The 19,542-nt window shown below is 48.5% G+C and overlaps 1 protein-coding gene across 1 annotated transcript; it reads right to left on the bottom strand.

Annotated features, from left to right (window-relative positions):
* Window positions 1–584: 584 nt before the first annotated feature.
* HEXIM2 (HEXIM P-TEFb complex subunit 2) lies at window positions 585–15,580 on the bottom strand (the record flags this gene model as incomplete). The annotated part of the gene is made up of 2 exons (XM_080713738.1): window positions 585–1,489; window positions 15,518–15,580. 2 exons carry the CDS (start codon window positions 15,578–15,580, stop codon window positions 719–721), a joined length of 834 nt encoding a protein of 277 aa, XP_080569864.1. The 3' UTR covers window positions 585–718.
* Window positions 15,581–19,542: the final 3,962 nt, after the last annotated feature.

Raw genomic sequence — 19,542 nt, 5'->3', positions numbered from 1 at the left:
TTGGGCCTCCTCCAGAGCCCCGGCTCCCTCTCCTCTTGGGGGGGCTCTCAGCCCCTCACAGCCATCTGGCACCTGGGAGCTGCTCACTGCGCTTCTTCCCACCTCCCACCCGTAAACACTCAGCTTGGGCTGGCTGCTCCAGAATACAGAGGGCAGAATTCGAACATCCTGGTGACCCCTCTAGGGGTCTGCTGTCCTCCCAAGATTGGGGCAACCTCTTTGGTATGAAAGCAGGGTTTTGACTTTTGTGTGTGTGGTACTGGGGATGGAACTCCGAGGGGGATCTACACCCTCAGCCCTTTTAATTTTCAAACAGGATTCACAAAGTTGCTGAGGGTGTCACTAAACTGCTGAGGCTGGCCTGAAACCTGTGATCCTATCTCATCCTCCCCATTACCAGGATTACAGGTGTGTGTCATGGAGCCAGGAGGGATTAAAAGTGTTTTGATTCTCAGAAGAGCCCTGGAGAAATCAGTCCCAGTCATTCCCATTGTGTCTCACCAAGACCATTTAATTTCTCAACAAAAAGTAAGATGACATCAAATAAGCAATTGTGGAAACGAGGAGACTGAGGTCTGAGCCTGTCTCAGCTGCTCTTGGGAGGCGCAGTGGTACCAAGAGTGGTTTTTCACCTGCCTCCCGGCCACGCAGCTGCCTTGAGTGGGTCTGAAACAGGGCCGGGCCCTGGGTCCACCTGGCCGGACTGGCTTGGCAGGGCCTAGGTGCCTGGCGCCTCTTCAGGGCGGCTGCTCCCGCGGTTCCACATCTCCTTCTCCTCCCGAAGCCGCTGGTTCTCAGTGCGCAGTCTCTCTATCTCGGCAGCCAGCTCCTCCACCTGGCGACAGGGCTGCTGGCTGATGCGGCCCTGCAGCCTGCGCGTCTCCTCCTCGGCCTGCGTCAGCCGCCTCTCCAGCTCCAGGTAGTCCCGCACCAGCTCCTCCTTGCTGCGGCCCTGCAGGCTCTCGGTGTGGTAGCGCTCGTAGGCCTCGGAGAAGTCCCTCTGCTGGAACTCACCATGATCTTGGCCCTGCCCGTCACTGTCCCCCGCCTCGCTCTCTGCGCTGGAACCTGGGTGGGACACCCCATGGGGCACCTCGAGGTTGGGCTCCTCTGGATCTCGGTCGTTCATGAGGAATTGGTTGGTGTTGTAGGGCGCCACGGGCTGGCCTTTGGCGAACATCTCCTGGCGGACTCGGGAGGCCCTCTGGCCCTGCCTCTCGTCTCGTTGCTGTTTCTCGGCCCAGCTGAGCTCCAGGTAGGGCCGCCAGTGCCGCTTGCGCCTGGAAGGCCGCCGCCGGTGCTTCTTCCGGGCCAGCACTGCCTCTGTCGAGCAGCCCCCTGGGCTCTGGGCCCGGGAACCCCTACCACTGCCAGCCCGGGCAAGATCTTCATCCTCCGAGTGGCTCTCCTTTTGCGGTGTCAGGGACAGGGAGCCACCACCATCATGAGGCTCGGCCGATGTTCGGAGGCTCCCTGGAGCACCAGAGGTCTAAAGAGAAGGGGGCAGGAGGCCCATCACCACCCAGCCTGAACCCAGTCTTCCCATGCTAGGCTCGCCTGGCCACTCTACAGCCCCCGACCCCCCGCAACTGGTCTACTGTCTGCTCCCCAGTCTTCCCCAAGAGAAGCTGGGTGAGAGCATTCTACCTGAGTGTCCCACTGGTAATTCCAGTGCTTAGAACATTACCTGGCACCGCGTAGGTGTTCCATAAACTCTGAATAAAGGAGAAGCAGCTGCTGGGCGTGGTGGCACACGCTTGTAATCCCCGCGTTTGGGAGGCAGAGACAGGAGGATCACGCTGGTTCGGAGCCAGCCTCGCTGGCTTAAGAGACCCTGTTTCCACATAAAGTTAAAAAAAAAAAATAGGTCTGGGAGTGTAGCCCGTGGGAGTGTAGCCCGGAGGTAGAAGGGCTTCCAGGAACCCCAGTACCACCAAAAAAAAAAAGAAAAAAAGAAAAAAAAGAAGCAGCAACCTGGGATGGAAGATGGGTCCTGACTCACTTGCCTGGTCACAAGCACAAAGGTTGCTTTTGCGCCTCCCACTTCCTGGAAAGCATGTCTTTTTCACATAGAGCTGGCTAGGTGGACCTTGGGTTTGTGTGCCTGTCCAGAAAAGCCCCACACATGCTTTTGCCATCTTTTTTTTTTTTTCTTTCTGTACTGGGAATTGAACCCAGGGGTATTTTACCTCTGAGCTACATCCCTAGCCCCATTTTATTTTATTCTTTATTTTGAAACAGGGTTTCACTAAGTTGCAGAGGGCTTCCCTAAGTAGCTGAGGCTAGCCACAAAATGGAATTCTCCTGTCTCAGCCTCTCAAGTACTCTGGGATTACAAGCTTGTGCCACCACGCCTGGCTTCTTGCCATCTCTGTCTTGAACTCCCCCCCCCCAGTGGTACTAGAGATTGAACCCAGATTCTACCTCCGAGACACCCCCCCATCCCTTGCTGAGACTGTCCTGGAACCTGTGATCGCGTCTCATCCTCCCAAGTACTGGGACGTCAGGTGTGCACCACAACACACAGTACACACTTGTTTTTTACAGCTCTGGGGACTGAACTCAGTAGTAGGGGAGCTTTATCACTGAATTATATCCCCAGCCCTTTTTATTCTGTGTATGTGGGAGGACTGAGGATTGAACCCAGGGATGCTCTGCCTCTGGGCTAGTCCTCTTTATTTTTGTGGTACTGTGGATTGAACCCAGAGGCATTCTGCCTTTGAGCTACACCCCCAGGCCACTTTTATTTCTTATTTGGAAACAGGGTCTCACTAGGTTGATGACAGTCTTGCTACTTTGCTGAGGCTGGCTTCGAACCTGCAAGACTCCTGTCTTAGCATCCCGCGTACTGGGATTACAGGCCTGTACCACCACGCCTGGCTTATTTATTGTGGCACTGGGGATGGAACCCAGGGGCATTCTACCTCTGAGATATACCCCAGCCCTATTTTTTCTTTATTTTGAAACAGGGTCTTCCTTAGTTGTTGAGAGCCTCACTAAGTAACCCAGGCTGGCCACGAACCTGTGATCCTCCTGTCTCAGCCCCCCAAGTACTGGGAATACAAGCATGTACCACCATGCCCAGCTCCGGCCCTATTTTATTATTTTATTTATTTTTATGGTACTGGGGATGAAGCCCAGTGGCGTTCTACCTCCGAGCTACACCCCCAGCCCTACTTTTTATTCTTTATTTTGAAACAGGGTCTTGCTGAGTTGCAAAAGGCCTCACTAAGTAGCAGCTGAGGCTGTCTGTGAACCGTGGTCCTCCGGGTCTCCGCCTCCTGAATGCTGGGGCGCCACCACGCCCCACAGCTCTAAATTTTTGATCCTTCTGCCTCCACCTTCCAGTGGCTGATACTCCAGGCCAGCACCACTGTACCCAGCTATCTAACTCTTTCTCATCTTTTGGCACTCAGTTCCAATGTCACGTGTTCAGAGAAGCCTCCTTAACCACTCTACCTAGAGCGGACTTCCCACCACCCCTCCCCAGTGGCTCCAGCACCCTTTACCATCCCACAAAGCACTTAGCACGCGAGCACTCGCGGTGCGGCTTCTTTCCCCGAGAAGCATCTTGTCTGTTCAGTTCACTCTCTCCCTGTGCATGGCACGAGGTGAGTGCCGAGTGAGCGCTTGTTAAATTACTAAAAGATTATCAACGGGGAGAGCCAGAAGATGATGGGAAACGACTACTCTCTCCTTTTTATTCTTCTAGGGTAAAGAATACAGAATGCTTATCACAGGCAGATGTCCTACCTTTTTTGTTTTTTTGGTGGTACTAGGGGTGGAACCCAGGGGCTTTCTACCTCCGGGCTATACTCCCAGACCTATTTTATATTTTATTTTGAAACAGGGTCTAAGTTGCTGAGAGCCTCACTAAGCAGCTGAGGCTGGCTTCGAACCCATGTGATCCTCCTGTCTCAGCCTCACAAGCATGGGGATTATAGCATGTGCCACACACCCGGCTGTTCTACCTTTTTTTAATTTTTTTTTGGTGGTACTGGGGTTCCTGGAAACCCTTCTACCTCCATGCTACACTCCCAGACCTATTGTATACTTTTATTTGGAAAGAGAGTCTCTTAAGCCAGCAAGGCTGGCTTCGAACCTACGTGATCCTCCTGTCTCCACCTCCTAAACATGGGGATTACAAGCGTGCGCCACCATGCCCAACATTTTTAAATTTTATTTTATTTATTTATTTTTGTATTGGGGATTGAACCTAGGGTTATTCTAACTCTTGAGCTATTCCTTCAGCCATTTAGCCTTTTTTTTAAATTCTGAAACAGGGTCCTGGCCAGGCATGGTGGCACATGCCTGTAATCCCAGTACTGGAGAGGCTGAGGCAGGAAGACTGCAAGTTCAAAACCAGTCTCAGCAACCTGGTGAATATCTCAACAACCTAGCAAAACTTTGTTTTGTGTGTCTGGTACTGGGGATGAAACCCAGGGGCATTCTATCTTTGGGCTATACCCCCAGCCTATTTTACTTTTTATTTGGAAAAAGGGTCTCAACTGGGCATGATGGCACATGCTTGTTATCCCAGTACTTGGAAGGTAGAGACAGGAGGATCCGGGTTCGAAGCCAGCCTATGCTACTTAGTCCCTATGCAACTAAGTGAGACCCTGTTTCAATAATAAAAAATAAAAGCCGGGCATGGTGGCGGATGCTTGTAATCCCAGTCTTTGGGAGGCTGAAACTGGAGGATCACGTTTGCGGGCAGCCTCAACTACTTAGTGAGGCCCTTTACAATTCAGTGAGACCCTGTTTCAAAATAAAAAATAAAAATAGGGCTAGGGATGTAGCTTGGCCCCTGGGTTCCATCCCCAGTACCAAAATAAATAAACAAATAAATAAATAAATAAATAAATAATCAGAGGCTGGGCATGGTGGCGCACGCTTGTAATTCCCCCCACCCCTGCTTGGGAGGCCGAGACAGGAGGATCCTGCAGGTTCAAAGCCAGCCACACTGGCTTAAGAGACCCTGTTTCCAAATAAAAAAGTATAAAAATAGGTCTGGGAGTGTAGCCTGGAGGTAGAAGGGTTTCCAGGAACCCCAGTACCACCAAAATATAAAATAAATAAGTAATCAGGCTGGGGGCGTAGCTCAGGGGTAGAATGCCCCTGGGTTTCATCCCCAGCATCACACACACAGACACACACACAAAAAAAGGTCTCACTTAATCGGAGAAGGCCTCATGAAGATGCTGAGGCTGACTGCAAGCTTGGGCTCCTCTTGTCTCATCTCCCATGTACTAGGATTACAAGTGTACACTACCACACCCAAACCCAAGAACCTGTTTCAAAATAAACAAGCCAGGCTTGGTGATGCAAGCTTGTAATTCCAGTATTTGGGAGGCTGAGACAGGAAGACTACAGGTTCAAGGCCAGCCTCAGCTAGTAGTGAGGCTCTCAGCAAGTTAGTGAGACCCTGTTTCAAAACAAAGAATAAAATAGGATTAGCAGTATAGCTCAGAAGTAAAATGACCTTGTGTTCAATCCCAATATCACATACCAAAAAAAAAAAAAAATAGAGAAAGAGCCAGGTGAGGTGGTGCACACTTGTAATCCCAGGATTTAGGAGGTTGAGACAGGAGAAATGCAGGTTCAAAGTCAGCCTCAGCAACTTAATGAGGCTCTTGGCAATTTAGTGAGGTCCTGTTTTCTAATAAAATATAAAGTTGGGTATGGTGGCGCATGTTTGTAATCCAAGCATTCAGGAGGCTGAGGAGGCTGAGACCAGAGGTCTGCAGTTCACGGACAGCCTCTGCTACTTAGGCCCTTTGTAACTCAGTGAGACCCTGTTTCAAAATTAAAAATAAAAAATAGGGCTGGGGGTATAGGTTGGAGATAGAATGCCTCTGGGTTCCATCCCCAGTACTGCAAAAAAAAAAAAAAAAAAAATGTAAACTGGGCGTGGTGGCGCACGCTTGTAATCCCCGCGCTAGGGAGGCTGAGACAGGAGGATTGCACGGGTTTGAAGCCAGCCTCAGCTACTTAGTGAGGCTCTCAGCAACTTAGTGAGACCCTATTTCCAAATAAAATATAAAACCGGTCTAGGAGTATAGCCTGGAGGTAGAAAGCCTCTGGGTTCCACCCCCAGTACCACCAAAAAAAAAAAAAAAAAAAATTGTAGACACACACACACACACACACACACACACACACACACACACCTGGGGGTATAGCCTGGAGGCCCCTGGGTTTCACTCTCAGTACCACCAAAAATAAATAAATAAAAGTGTATATATATATAAGTGTCTGTGTGTGTGTGTGTGTGTGTGTGTGTGTATCTGGGAGTGTTAGCCTGGAGGTAGAAGGCCCCCAGGTTTCATTCCCAGTAGCATAAACAAAAACATTTAGTCAAGTATGGAAGTATGCTGGCACATGCCTGTAATCCCAGACTTGGGAGGCTGGTAAAGATCATGGGTTCAAGGGCAGCTTCCTCAACTTGTGAGACCCTGTTTCAAAATAAAAAACAGGGCCGGGCGTGGTGGCGCACGCTTGTAATCCCCACGCTTGGGAGGCGGAGACAGGAGGATTGCGCAGGTTTGAAGTCAGCCACACTGGCTTAAGAGACCCTGTTTCCAAATAAAAATAATATAAAGTAGGTCTGGGAGTGTAGCCTGGAGATAGAAGGGTTTCCAGAAATCTAAGAACCACTAAATAAATAAATAAACAAACAAATAAATAATAAAAAACAGGGCCAGGGGGCTGGGCATGGTGACACAAACTTGTAATCCCAGTACTTGGAAGGCTGAGACAGAAGGATCATGGCCCAGCCTCAGCAACTTAGTGAGGATGTCCATAACTTAATGAGACCTTGTTTCAAAATAAAAAAATAAAATAGGGCTGGAGTAAAAGAATGCCTGTAGGTTCAACCTTCAATACCCCCAAAAAAAGGGGGCTATAGAAAGCCACTATGGTGCCACATACCTATTAATACTGGTACTTGGGCTGGGCAGTTGAGTGCCCCTGAGTTCCATCTCCAGACCCACAAAAAAGAAAAATAAAAAGACTAGCCAGGCATGGTGATGCATGCTTGTAATCCCAGCATTTGGGAGGCTGAGACTGGAGGATCGTGATTTGTGGACAGCCTCAGCTACTTAGTGAGGCCCTTTGCAACTCAGTGAGACCCAGATTCAAAATTAAAGAATAAAAGATAGGGCTGAGGGTATAACTTGGTACAATGCCCCTGAGTTCCATCCTGAATACCACCAATAAAAGGGGGGGGGGCTAGGGGTATAGGTCAGAGATACAATGCTCCTGGGTTCTATCCCTGGTACCACAAATAAATAAATAGACTAAAAAATAGGACTGGGGGTATAGCTCAGAGATAGAATGCCCCAGGGTTCCATCCCCAGTACCACGGTGTGGGGGGGGGCAGAAATAGGGCTTGGGTTGTAGCTTGGCGGTACTATTCCCCTGGGTTCCATCCCTGGTACCGCAAAAAATAATTAAATGCATAAATAAATAAATGACTGAAAAATAGGGCTGGGGGTGTAGCTCAGAGGTAAAATGTCCCTGGGTTCCATCCCCAGTACCACACACACACATACAAAAAAAAATTTCAGTACTTGGGAGGCTGAGAAAGGAGAATTGAGGTTCAAAGACAGCCTCAAGATGTAGCAAAAATCTCATCAACCTAGTGAGAACTTGTTTCAAAAATAAAAACAAATAGGGCTGGAGGTGTAGCTCAGGAGTAGAATGGCCCTGCATTCAATCTCCAGTACCACACACGATTAAAAGGGACGGGGAGCTGGGCGAGGTGGTACACTCTTGTAATCCCAGTACTCAGGAGGCTGAGACAGAAGGATGGCAGGTTCCAGGACAGACTGAGCAAGTGGTGAGGCTCTCATCAACCTAGCAAGACCTGTTCAAAGTAAAAATAAAATATGGCTGGGGGTGTAGTTTGGAGGTAGAATGCCCCTGGGTAAAATCCCCAGTACCACAAAGAAAGGGAAAAGAAACCGGGTCTTACTAAATTGTGAAGGCTGGCCTGGAACCTGTAATCCTCCCAAGTACTGGTATTTTATGTATATATATGTAGGCCCTCTGCAATATACATAAAATATATATACATAAAACATACATATTTCATATGTATAAATAAATATATATATATATATATATATATATATATATATATATATATTTCTTTGCGGTACTGGGGATGAACCCCAAGGGCATTGTACCTCCGAGCTACGCCCCCAGCCCTATTTTTTTAGTCTTTTTATTTTTGAAACAGGGTCTCACTGAGTTGCAAAGGGCTAAGTAGCTGAGGCTGTCCTCAAACCACAATCCTCTGGTCTCAGCCTCCCAAATACTGGGATTATAAGCGTGTGCCACCACACCCAGCTCCCAGACCTATTTTTTATTCTTTCTTTTGAAAAAAGGTCTCACTGAGTTGCAAAGGGCCTCGCTAAGTAGCTGAGGCTAGCCACAAATGGCGATTATTCTATCTCAGCCTTCCAAGTGCTGGGATTACAAGCATGCGCCACCACATCTGGCCATATATATATTTGTGTGTGTGTGTGTGTATGTGTGTGTGTGTGTGTGTGTGTGTGTGTGTGTGTGTGTTACTGGGAATTGAACTCAGGGACATTATTGGGGGAGCTGCACCCCCAGTCATATTTTTATTCTTTATTTTGAAACAGGGCCTAAGTTGCAAAAGGCCTCACTAAGTAGCTAAGTAGCTGAGGCTGGCTTTGAACCTATGATTCTCCTGTCTCAGCCTCCCAAGTACTGGTATTACAGGCATGCACTGCCATGCCCAACTATATCACTCTTCTATATGAGTGGTAAAAAGAGGTCCTTACCAAGGAGTGGAAGGGCCAGCTCCACTTTGCAATGAGAGGTCTGGAACTACCAGGGTGGAAAGGCCTCGTCAAGAAGCATGTGCAAGCCGGGCGTGGCAGCTAATGCTTGTAATCCCCTGTATTTGGGAGGCTGAGACAGGAGGATCACAGGTTCATGACCTGCCTCAGTTACTTAGGCCCTTTGCAACTTATGAGACCCTGTTTCAAAAAAAAAAAAAAAAAACTGGGCATAGTGGCACAAGCTTGTAATCCCAGGATTTGGGAGGCTGAGATAGGAGGATAATGGTTCATGGACAGCCTCAGCTATTTAGTGAGGCCCTTTGCAACTCAGACCCTGTTTCAAAATAAAGAATAAAAAATAGGGCTAGGAGCCGGGCGTGGTGGTGCACGCTTGTAATCCCCGTGCTTGGGAGGCAGAGACAGGAGGATCACGCAGGTTCGAAGCCAGACGCGCTGGCTTAAGAGACCCTGTTTCCAAATAATATAAAATAGGTCTGGGAGTGTAGCCCGGAGGATAAGGGCTTCCAGGAACCCCAGTACCACCAAAAAGTAAAATAAAATAAAATGAAATAAAATAAAATAAAAAATAGGGCTGGGAGTGTAGCTCTGAGGGCGAATGCCCCTGGGTTCCTTCCCCAGTACCACACACACACACACACACACACACACACACACACACACACACACACAAAGAGCCTGTGTATACTCAGGGCATCTGTTTATCTCTGCTGTGGTGAGGGTGGGCACGCTGAGTATGGGGGAAGGAGTGAATTGCTCAAAGTTTGTGGTTTGAGGGATTTCTAATAATAACCACTAAGACTGGCATGTTGTTTTATAAAATACAACGTGGATCTGGTGTGGTGGCACATGCTTATAATTCCAGTACTTAGGAGGCTGAGACAGGAGGATCACAGGTTTGTGGCCAGCCTCAGCTACTTAGTGAGGCCCTTCACAACTTAGTAAGACCCTATTTCAAAATAAAGAATAGCGGGGTGTGGTGTCGCACGCTTCTTATCCCCGTGCTTGGGAGGCGGAGACAGGAGGATCTCGCAGGTTCGATGCCAACCTTTCTGGCTTAAGAGACCCTGTTGCAAAAAAAAAAATAGGTCTGGGAGTGTAGCCCAGAGGTACAAAAGCTTCAGTACTACCAAAATAAATAAATAAATAAATAATAAAGAAAGAAAGAAAGAAAGAAAGAAAGAAAGAAAGAAAGAAAGAATAAAAATGGACTGGGGTTAGCTCGGAGGTAGAATGTACCTGCCTGGGATCAATCCCTAGTTCTGCAAAAAAAAAAAAAAAAAAAAAAAGGAATATATAAAATAAATACAAACACCGGGCATGGTGGCGCATGCTTGTAATCCCAGCATTTGGAAGGCTTAGACAGGAGAATTGTGGTTTGTGGACAGCCTCAGCTACTTAGGCCCTTTACAACTTAGTGAGACCCTGTTTCAAGGTAAAGAATAATAAAAAAAATAGTGTTGGGGGTGCAGCTCGGAGATATAATGCCCCTGGGTTCCATCCCCCATATCTCAAAATACATACATACATACATACATACATACATACATACAAACAACATACATAATACAACATGGTCCAGATACAATCCAGTATATAGACATCTGAGCCTGGGTCCACAGGAGCACAGGGCATGCTTGGAGCATGTCAGCAAGCCCTGGGAGAGCTGGGTATGTTCTAAGTCCTTTGGAGACCCTGAGGAGAACTTAAGGAAAGCAGGTGTGTTGCAAGGAATGTGGGTGTGCGTGCAATGTTTGCTGCACTCATGAAATCCACACTCATGAACAACAGCCCTTGTTACCAGTGGCTTAGGCCACTAAGGCAGAGCTGCTGTCCCACCTGGGAGTGACGAGGTCACTGGGAACTGCAAGACAGGTGACTTTTTTTTTTTTTTTTTAGTACTGGGGATGGAACCCAGGGACATTCTACCTCCGAGCTATACTCCCAGCCCTATTTTTCAGTCTTTTATTTTTTGAAACAGGGTCTGACTGAGTTGCGAAGGTCCTCCCTCAGTAGCTGAGGCTGTCCTTGAACCACAATCCTCTGGTTTCTACCTTGGCCTCCCGAATGCTGGGATGACATGCAAGCGCCACCATGCCGGGCCAGGTGACTCTTTTTGGTGTGTGCACCGTCATTCACCTGTTCCCAGCCCTCAATAAATGTGTGCCTGCCGGGCGTCGTGGCTCACGACGTGTAATCCCGGCGCTTGGGAAGCTGAGACAGGAGGATCGCAAAGGTTTGAAGCCAGCCTCAGCTACTTAGTGAGGCTCTCAGCAACTTAGTGAGACGCTGTTTCCAAATAAAAAATATAAAACAGGTCTGGGAGTATAGCCCGGAGATAGAAAGCCTCTGGGTTCCACCCCCAGTACCACCAAAAAAAAAAAATGTGCGCCTAGTAATCCTTTCCCCAACCCAAGCCAGCCCTGCCCCCAGCCCCACAGGCTGCCTGTCCCCTGAAGGCTTGTCCGTCTACCACCATCACTACCCAAGATAAGCTGTGTAACCGGAGTGAGTCATCTGCCTTCGCTGAACCTTCTAGCCCTGACATGCCACAAACTCCAAATTAAATAAATCCAAGAAAGGGTGGAAGTGGCTGGGTAGGGTGGGCCATAAGCTCTTCTGACCCCGGGGCTCTCCATCTATAGAACAGGGTGCAGGAGAGGAGGATGGGTAAGATGGATCAGCGGGAAACTGTGCTCCCTGGGAGGCTTCGGGTTCCTGTTGCCAGACTTAAAGGCGGTGTTCTCAGAAATCTTTTTTTTTCTTCTTCTTCTTTGTTTCTTCTTCTTCTGGGGATGGAACCCAAGGCCTTTCTACCTCTGGGCTACAAACCTGTTTAAATTTTTTTTTAAATATAGTGAGAAATAGGGTCTCACTAAGTTGCTGAGGGCCTCATTAAGTTGCTGAGGCTGGCTTTGAGCCTTCCATCCTCCTGTCTCAGCCTCCCAAGTGCTGGGATGATGAGTGTGTGCACCCATGCCCAGCTTCTGAAAGCCAGTTAACTGTCTCTCTCCTAAGTTATATTCCACCCCTCATTTTTACTAGGTAGCTGGATAGAAATGAGCAGGTGGACAAGACTGGGAAGGACCTGAGGAACCTGATGCGCCTGACGAAACAAATTAAGCGGGCCCTCGTGAATGGAAACAGGCGCCAGCATGGTGGCACAGGTCGAAATCCAAGTCCTTGGGACCCTGAGACGGGAGAATCTGGGTTCAAAGCCAGTTTCAGCATCTTAGTGAAACCATTTCAAAATAAAAAGCCAGAGCTGGGCGTGGTGGCGCACTCTTGTAATCCCAACGTTTGAGAGGCTGAGACAGGAGGATCATGGTTCCTGGACGGCCTCAGCTACTTAGTGAGGCCCTTTGCAACCTAATGAGGCCCTGTTTCAAAATAAAGAATAAAAAATAGGGCTGGGGGTGTACCTCGAAGGTAGAATACCCTTAGGTTCCATCCCCAGTACCGGAAAAAAAAAAAAAAGAAAGAAAGAAAGAAAGAAAGAAAGAAAGAAAAAAGAAAGCCGGGCTTGGTGGCACAGGCTTGCAATCCCAGTACTTGGGAGGCTGAGAGAGGAGGGTCGAGGTTCACAGACAGCCTCAGCTACTTAGGCTCTTTGCAAAATAAATTTTGAGACCCTGTTTCAAAATAAAGAATAAAAAATAGGGCTGGGGGGAGGGGGTGGGTGTAGCTCGGAGGTAGAATGCCCCTGGGTTCAATCCCCAGTACTGCCAATAAATAAATTAATTAATTTAATTAAGTTTTGGGATGGAGGTACAGCTCAGAGGTAGAATGGCCCTGGGTTCAACCCCAATACCACAAAAATAAATAATAAATAAATAAATAAAATAGGGCTAGGGTGTAGATCAGAGGTAGAATGCCCCTGGGTCCAGTCCCCAGGGAAGTCAGGTGCAGCACACACATACATAACCCCAGTACTTAGGAAGCTGAGACAGGAGGACTGAAGCCTCGGCAACTTGGTGAGACCCTGTTTCAAATTTAAAAGAATAAATCTGGGCTCAGGGTGTAACTCAGAAGTAGAACATCTTGTGTTCTAATCCCCAGTGTCACACACATACACACACACACAAAAGGAAAAAAAAAAAAAAACCTTGCAGAAATAACAGAAGGCTAAAACCCCTGCAGGGTTTCACTCAGCCCCCCACAGGAAAGTTCCCGACATGTGAAAACAGCTCAGACCTAAGCTAGGGAGAGAAAAGAGACAATGACCTCCCCCAACACAAAGGCATCAGGAGAGCTTTCCAGGGAGGAATATAAGGTCTCCCACTGGAGCGGCCTCACGCTATTTTCCACTCCAGAAAACAGGCTGTTCCAGAACTCTCTTCCTCTGGATGCTAACCCTGTATATCACAGCCTTCTTTACACTGACCCCCAATTTCCTAAATACATCTCTTATATTCACCTCTTTATGCTTTTTCTTTTCTTTTCTTTTCTTTAGAGTCTGGGATGGAACCCAGGGGCGTTGTACCTCCAAGCTACACCCCCAGCCCTATTTTTTATTCTTTATTTTGAAACAGGGTCTCACTGAGTTGCCGAGGGCCTCACTGAGTATCTGAGGCTATCTGTGAACTGCCATCCTCCCGTCTCAGCCTCCCGAGTGCTGGGATTACAAGCGTGCGCCACCATGCCTGGCCTCTTCATACTTTTCACTTGGATTCTTTCTCTCAGAAGAATCAAGAAAGGGTTTGCTTCCTAGTAATATAAGGGGTTCCTGCCCAGTAACATCTCCATTCCAATTTTTGAACCCAAAACTCTTTTTTCTGCTTCAGACTTGGTTCCCAGCCTAGACAAAATACAAAGTTTCAGCTAAATTGTGTGTCCTTGAGATTAAAGCCAGGGTCTGTGGTCTGGGGCTCTAAGTTTAAAAACCAGATTCACTGCTTCTAGGCAGCATGGTTCTTGAAAAGGTATTTCATCTCTCAGAAGCTTAGTGCCTGTGGATTGAAAATAATTCCTACATTGAAGGGCTATTAGGAGTTCATAAGACTGCACAGATTTACACCTGGCCTATAACCAAGAGGATAGGAGAGACTCATTTAAAATATAGGTTTGGGCCGGGCGTGGTGGCGCAAGCTTGTAATCCCAGCACTGGGGAGGCTGAGACAGGAGGATCCCACAGGTTCAAAGCCAGCCTCAGCTATTTAGTGAGGCTCTCAGCAACTTAGTGAGACCCTATTTCCAAATAAAATAAGTATGGGAGTATAGCCCGGATGTAGAAAGCCGCTGGGTTCCACCCCCAGTACACCAAAAAAGAAAAAAGAAAAAAAAAAAAGAAGAAAATATAGGTTTGCACCAGGTATGGTGGCACATGCCTATAATCCTAGTACTTAGGAGGCTGAGACAGGAGGAACTCAGGTTTGAGGACAGCCTCAACAAGTAGAGAGACACTGTTTAAAAAAAAAAAAAAACAACAATAACCTAGCAAGACACTGTTTAAAAAAAAATACAAAGATAGAATGCCATGTAGGTGTGGTGGTACATGCTTGTAATCTCAGTATTTGGGACAGAAGGATGGCAGATTTGTGGTCACCCTTAGCTACTTAGTGAGGCCCTCTGCAACTTAGTGAGACCCTGTTTCAAAATAAAAAAATTTAAAAAACTAAGGCTAGTAACTCAGAGGTAGAATACCCCTGGATTCAATCCCCAGGACCGCAAAAAAAAAAAAAAAAAATACAGGTTTTCACTAAGCTTAGTGGTGCACACCTATAACCTCAGTACTAGGAGGATGAGGAGGGCGTCTCAGGTTCAAGGCAAACCTTAGTAACTTAGTGAGACCATGTTTCTAAAGAAAAACTAAAATAGGGCTGGGGAGCTAGGTGTGGTAGAGCTAGGCCTGTAATCCCAGTATTTGGGGGGCTGAGACAGGAAAATCACAGGTTAGAGGACAGCCTCAGCAACTAGTGAGACTCTCATTAACCTAGCAAGATCCTGTTTCAAAATAAAAATAAAAGCCGGGCGTGGTGGCGCACTCTTGTAATCCTAGCATTCGGGAGGCTGAGACCGGAGAATAGTGGTTTGCTGTCGGACAGCCTCAGCTACTTAGTGAGGCCCTCTGCAACTCAGTGAGACCCGGTTCCAAAATAAAGAATAAAAATAAATAAATAAATAAATAAATAAATAAATAAATAAAATAGGTCTGGGGGTGTGTAGCTGTAAGGTACAATGCCCCTGGGTTCAATCTCCAGTCGCCAAAATGTAAATAAAAGCTGGGCGTGGTGGCACACATTTGTAATCCCAGCATTTGTGAGGCTGAAATAGGAGGATAGCGGTTTGCAGACAGCCTCAGCTATTTAGTGAGGCACTTTGCAACTGTGTGAAACCCTGTTTCAAAGTCAAGAATAAAAAAATAGGGCTGGGGGTGTAACTCAGAGGTAGAATGCCTCTGGATTCCATACCCATTACCATATTACCATACACACACCAAAAAAAAAAAAAAAAAAAAGAAATAAAGAATAAAAAATAGGGCTGGGGTTGTATCTTTATCTTGGAGGTAGAATGCCCCTGGGTTCCATCTCCAGTACTACACACACACACACACACACACACACAGGATAAATAAAAATAAAATCCAGGTTTTCCTAATCTACCAACAAATCTAGACAAGAAGCTAGGATCCCAGCTGGCAGGTCCCATGTCTGAGTGGCCGGGTGCCTGGGAGCATGGGTGCTTACCTTGGCCTCCTCTGGGGCTTCGGGTGACTCCATATTACAGTTGTTCTGGTTCAGAGTGGCCATCCTCCTCCTCTCCCCGTATCTCGGCAGATGCCTTTAACTAGTGACACCTGCTTTGAACAACAACAGAAACCTAAGCCCTGAAGGAAAATGCTAAGGAAGAATCTGGCTGCCCAGGGATTGTTTGCCCACGCAGCGGCAGCCATTTTGTGGCACCAGGCTTACACTGTCAAATGAAAGCCACAGAGCCTGCCGTCAGGCCCTGGTTTTCACACCTCCATCCAACCTGGGGCCAAATGGGGTCACAGGGCCATCTTCCCAGGCTTGGTCCCCAGGCCCCGAGCCAGGGTTTGTGTTCTATACTCTCCTCCTAGAAGTCACTGAGGCCCAGGCTGGCAGCTGAGCCAGCTTTGTTCACCTAATAATCAAAGGAGACTGCCCGGGGAGGCTGGGAATGGCTCCCACGAGACAACAGGGAGCAAGCTCCTGGAGGCCCCAGCCCTGACCACAGTCCCGCCCCCGCCTCTTCCTCAGGCAGGGCTCCAAAAAGCAAAGCCTCTGGGAGCACGGCTGGGGCCCGACCGGGCCTGGGCTGAGGCCTTCTTGTCTTTTCCTGGCCTGCCTCCCTCCTTCCTCTCATTCCTGTCCTGAGAGGAAGGAGGGAAGAAGTCTTCGCACTACATGCAACTGGGTGGTGAAACCCTACTGGGATACGGATGGATTTCTTGGAAGAGGGGAAGAGTCATCAAAGGGCGGTTTTGCAAAGGTGGAACTGACCTACTTGCTGTCAGGGACTATGCACACGACTACCTTCTGTGTGTCTTTCTGTGCGGGCGCCTGTCTGTGCAACTCCTAATGCCTCAGCCCTACCTCTCGCTGCTGCAGTAGCAGCAGTTGTGGGCAAGCCGCTCCCGCACTCAGGTTGCGGGGAAGGGAAGAGCCTGGCAGCGCGGTGCCTGCTGGGGATCGTAGTTCTTCCAGCCAGCGAAGGCCGCCCGAGGTCCTGTCACGTCAACAACCACACCCGGGAACTCCAAAGCCCATCCGCCCTCGCGCGGGTGGAGTCCCGCGCTCACCGTAGTCTCCTCTGATTGGTCGATTCGTCTGCCAATCCTCTCACGTTCATTAACGATTAGCTGTGCGGAAGCGCGACCGGACACGCCCTCTTCCTGAGTCAATTAAAGAGTTCATTGATGGCGTTAATCTTGACCGGGCGCGAAGTAGATCCGGCGGGGGGCGGGGCCGGGCCGCGGAGGGATCCCCGCCCTAGAGGAAGGCGACGAGAAGCTCGGTGGCCGCCGATGCCGCCATTTTGGGCTGGGAGGAGGCAGCGGAGGGACTCGCTGCGCAGTGAGAGCACCCCATGGGGGGTGGTCCGGGCGCGGGGAGAGGCCGGGCCGAGCGGGCTGCCTGAAGTGGCCGCGCCGGGAGACGGCGGGGAGCGGGACCGGGGGCCGGGGAGGGTGAAGGTTGGGGTCTCCCCGGCCGAGCCCGGTCCGCCAACCGTCCCGGCAGCCCCGCAGCCTCGCCTCTCACCAGGGCAGGGATCTTGGGCCGGTACCGCGTGCTTCCCGAGACCCCGGCGGCACAGGCCGGGGCGCGGCTCCTCTGCTGCCCTCCACCGGGGCCACGCGGCCCGGGCGGCGGGGGCCGGCGAGGCGGGGGCGCGGCCGGGCCGGGCGGGGGGCGAGGCCGGCGCCCCCTCTCCCGCGCCCCCCCGGCCACGACTGTAGCCACCACCAGTCCCCGGCGAGCGAGGTGGGGACACGTGGACGTTCTCGAGCCTCGGCGCCACGGGCATCCTTGAGCGCTCTCGCCCTCAAGATTTCGCTCATCCAGCCCGGGTTCCCGCCACAACACTTTTTGGAATTTTTTTTTCTTTTTCTTTTAAAGTATGCTGTCCCACTTCTCTTGAAAGTTTATACCAAAGGGATGGGGTTCTGGCCCTTGCAGGGTTGGAACACAAAATAATTCAGAGTTAGCCACGTCCCAGAATAGAAGTGGAGTGGCCCATTTCAACCGCTTCAAAACATCTGTTAGCATTTTGAAATCTGGGCTGTTAACTTTTAGCAAAATTTGGAGAAATGGCTGCCCTCCTAGAGTGAAAACTAATTCCAATGTAATCTCTGTAAGACTACAACATCGTAACCAGCTTAAAGTATATTGTTTCCCAAACTAACCAAAATGGGAGAACCTTTTGCATGCCACTGGTGACTGTTAACCAGGGAATCTAGTAGCTACCAAAATAGAAATGACAGTTTTTCTATTTCATATATTTGGTGTTTAGAAGCTAGGAGAGACCTGCTTTGAAAGAATAAACTCAACTCTTAAATTACAGCTGTACCAGTTTCTTAAAGACTGAAGTTTGATGTGAAGCTCTCTTACCGAGTTGTAGATTAAACCATCTTGTTTTCTTCTGCTTGGAATCTAAATTTCAGAGAGATTTGTGCCACAGGGAGATCTTCAGATGACAGTTTTGTGTTAAAATGCTAAAGTTATGTGTAAGGTGGGCATAGTGGTGCCAACTTGTAATTCCAGTACTTGGTAGGCTGAGTTAGAATTATCACAGTTCTCAAGTCAGACTCAGCAACTTACTGATGCTGTTAGCAACTTAGTGAGACCCTGTTTCAAAATAAAGTAAGGCTGGTAGTGGGGCTCAGAGGTAGAATGTCCCCGGGTTCAATCCCCAATAGTGGGGAAAAAGAAAAATTATAAGCCAGGTACAGTGGCATATGCTTTTGACCCCAGTACTTGGGAGGCAGAGACAGGAGAATTGCAGGCTCAAAGCCAGCCTCAGCAACTTAATGAGCTTCTCAGCAACTTAGACCCCGTTTTAAAATAAAGAATAAAATATAGGGTTGGGGGTGTAGCTCAGAGATAGAATGGCCCTGGGTTCAATCCCCAGTATCACAAAAAAGAAAAAAATATTCCTAGGTAGGCCTTGAAGTAGGAAGGAAAATGGGCATGAACTTTACCTTTGTGGATGGATACCTTGTGATGAATCTCATTACAAATTACAGATGGTCGCCGGGCGTGGTGGCGCACGCTTGTAATCCCCGCGCTTGGAAAGCAGAGACAGGAGGGTCGCCCAGGTACAAAGCCAGCCGCCAGTGCTGGCTTAGGAGACCCTGTTTCCAAATAAAAATGTAAAAATAGGTCTGGGAGCGTAGCCCGGAGGTAGAAGGGCTTCCAGGAACCCCAGTACCACCAAAAAAAAAAAACCCCAAAAAACAAATTATAGATGGTCAACTCATTCTCAGGCCTTTGGTCTTAATAATAAGAACTCTGAAAGTTTCTTCAGAACCAAAGTGCTGCTCTCCTATCAATAAAGTAGTTCTTAGGCCGGGCGTGGTGGTGACACACGCTTGTAATCCCTGCGCTTGGGAGGTGGAGACAGGAGGATTGTGCAAGAGACCCTGTTTCCAAAAATAAAATAGGTCTGGAAGTGTAGTCCGGAGGTAGAAGGGCTTCCAGGAACCCCAGTACCACCACCACCAAAAAAAAAAAAAAAGTTGTTCTTAGTGGTGTGAATGACAGCTCCATAGCTTTTCTCTTTTCTCCCTTCACCCCATATATGTTCTCAAAGAAAATCTTAAAACTGAATTGCAAAAATAGGTTCACCTTTGACTAAGGTTCTTTTTTTCTGGTACTGGGGATTGAACCCAGGATCATTCTACCTCCAAACTATTAGCACCAGCCGGGCGTGGTGGCGCACGCTTGTAATCCCCGCGCTTGGGAGGCTGAGACAGGAGGATCGCACAGGTTTGAAGCCAGCCTCAGCAACTTAGTGATACCCTGTTTCCAAATAAAAGTAGAAAATAGGTCTAAGATATAGCCCAGAGGTAGAAGGCCTCTGGGTTCCACCCTCAGTACCACCAAAAAAAAAAAAAAAAAATTTACCACAAGCCCCCTGTCTTTTTTGGTACTGGGGATTCAATTTAGGGATATTCTATCTCTAAGCTACACCCCCAGCCCTTTTTATTTTTGTTTGTTTATTTATTTGTTTATTTTGCAGGTCTGGGGGT

This window comes from Muscardinus avellanarius (assembly GCF_963383645.1).
Source record: "Muscardinus avellanarius genome assembly, chromosome: 16".
Lineage (NCBI taxonomy): Eukaryota > Metazoa > Chordata > Mammalia > Rodentia > Gliridae > Muscardinus > Muscardinus avellanarius.
Note: the sequence above shows the minus strand (reverse complement) of the source record. Positions and strands in the feature narration are given on the sequence as shown.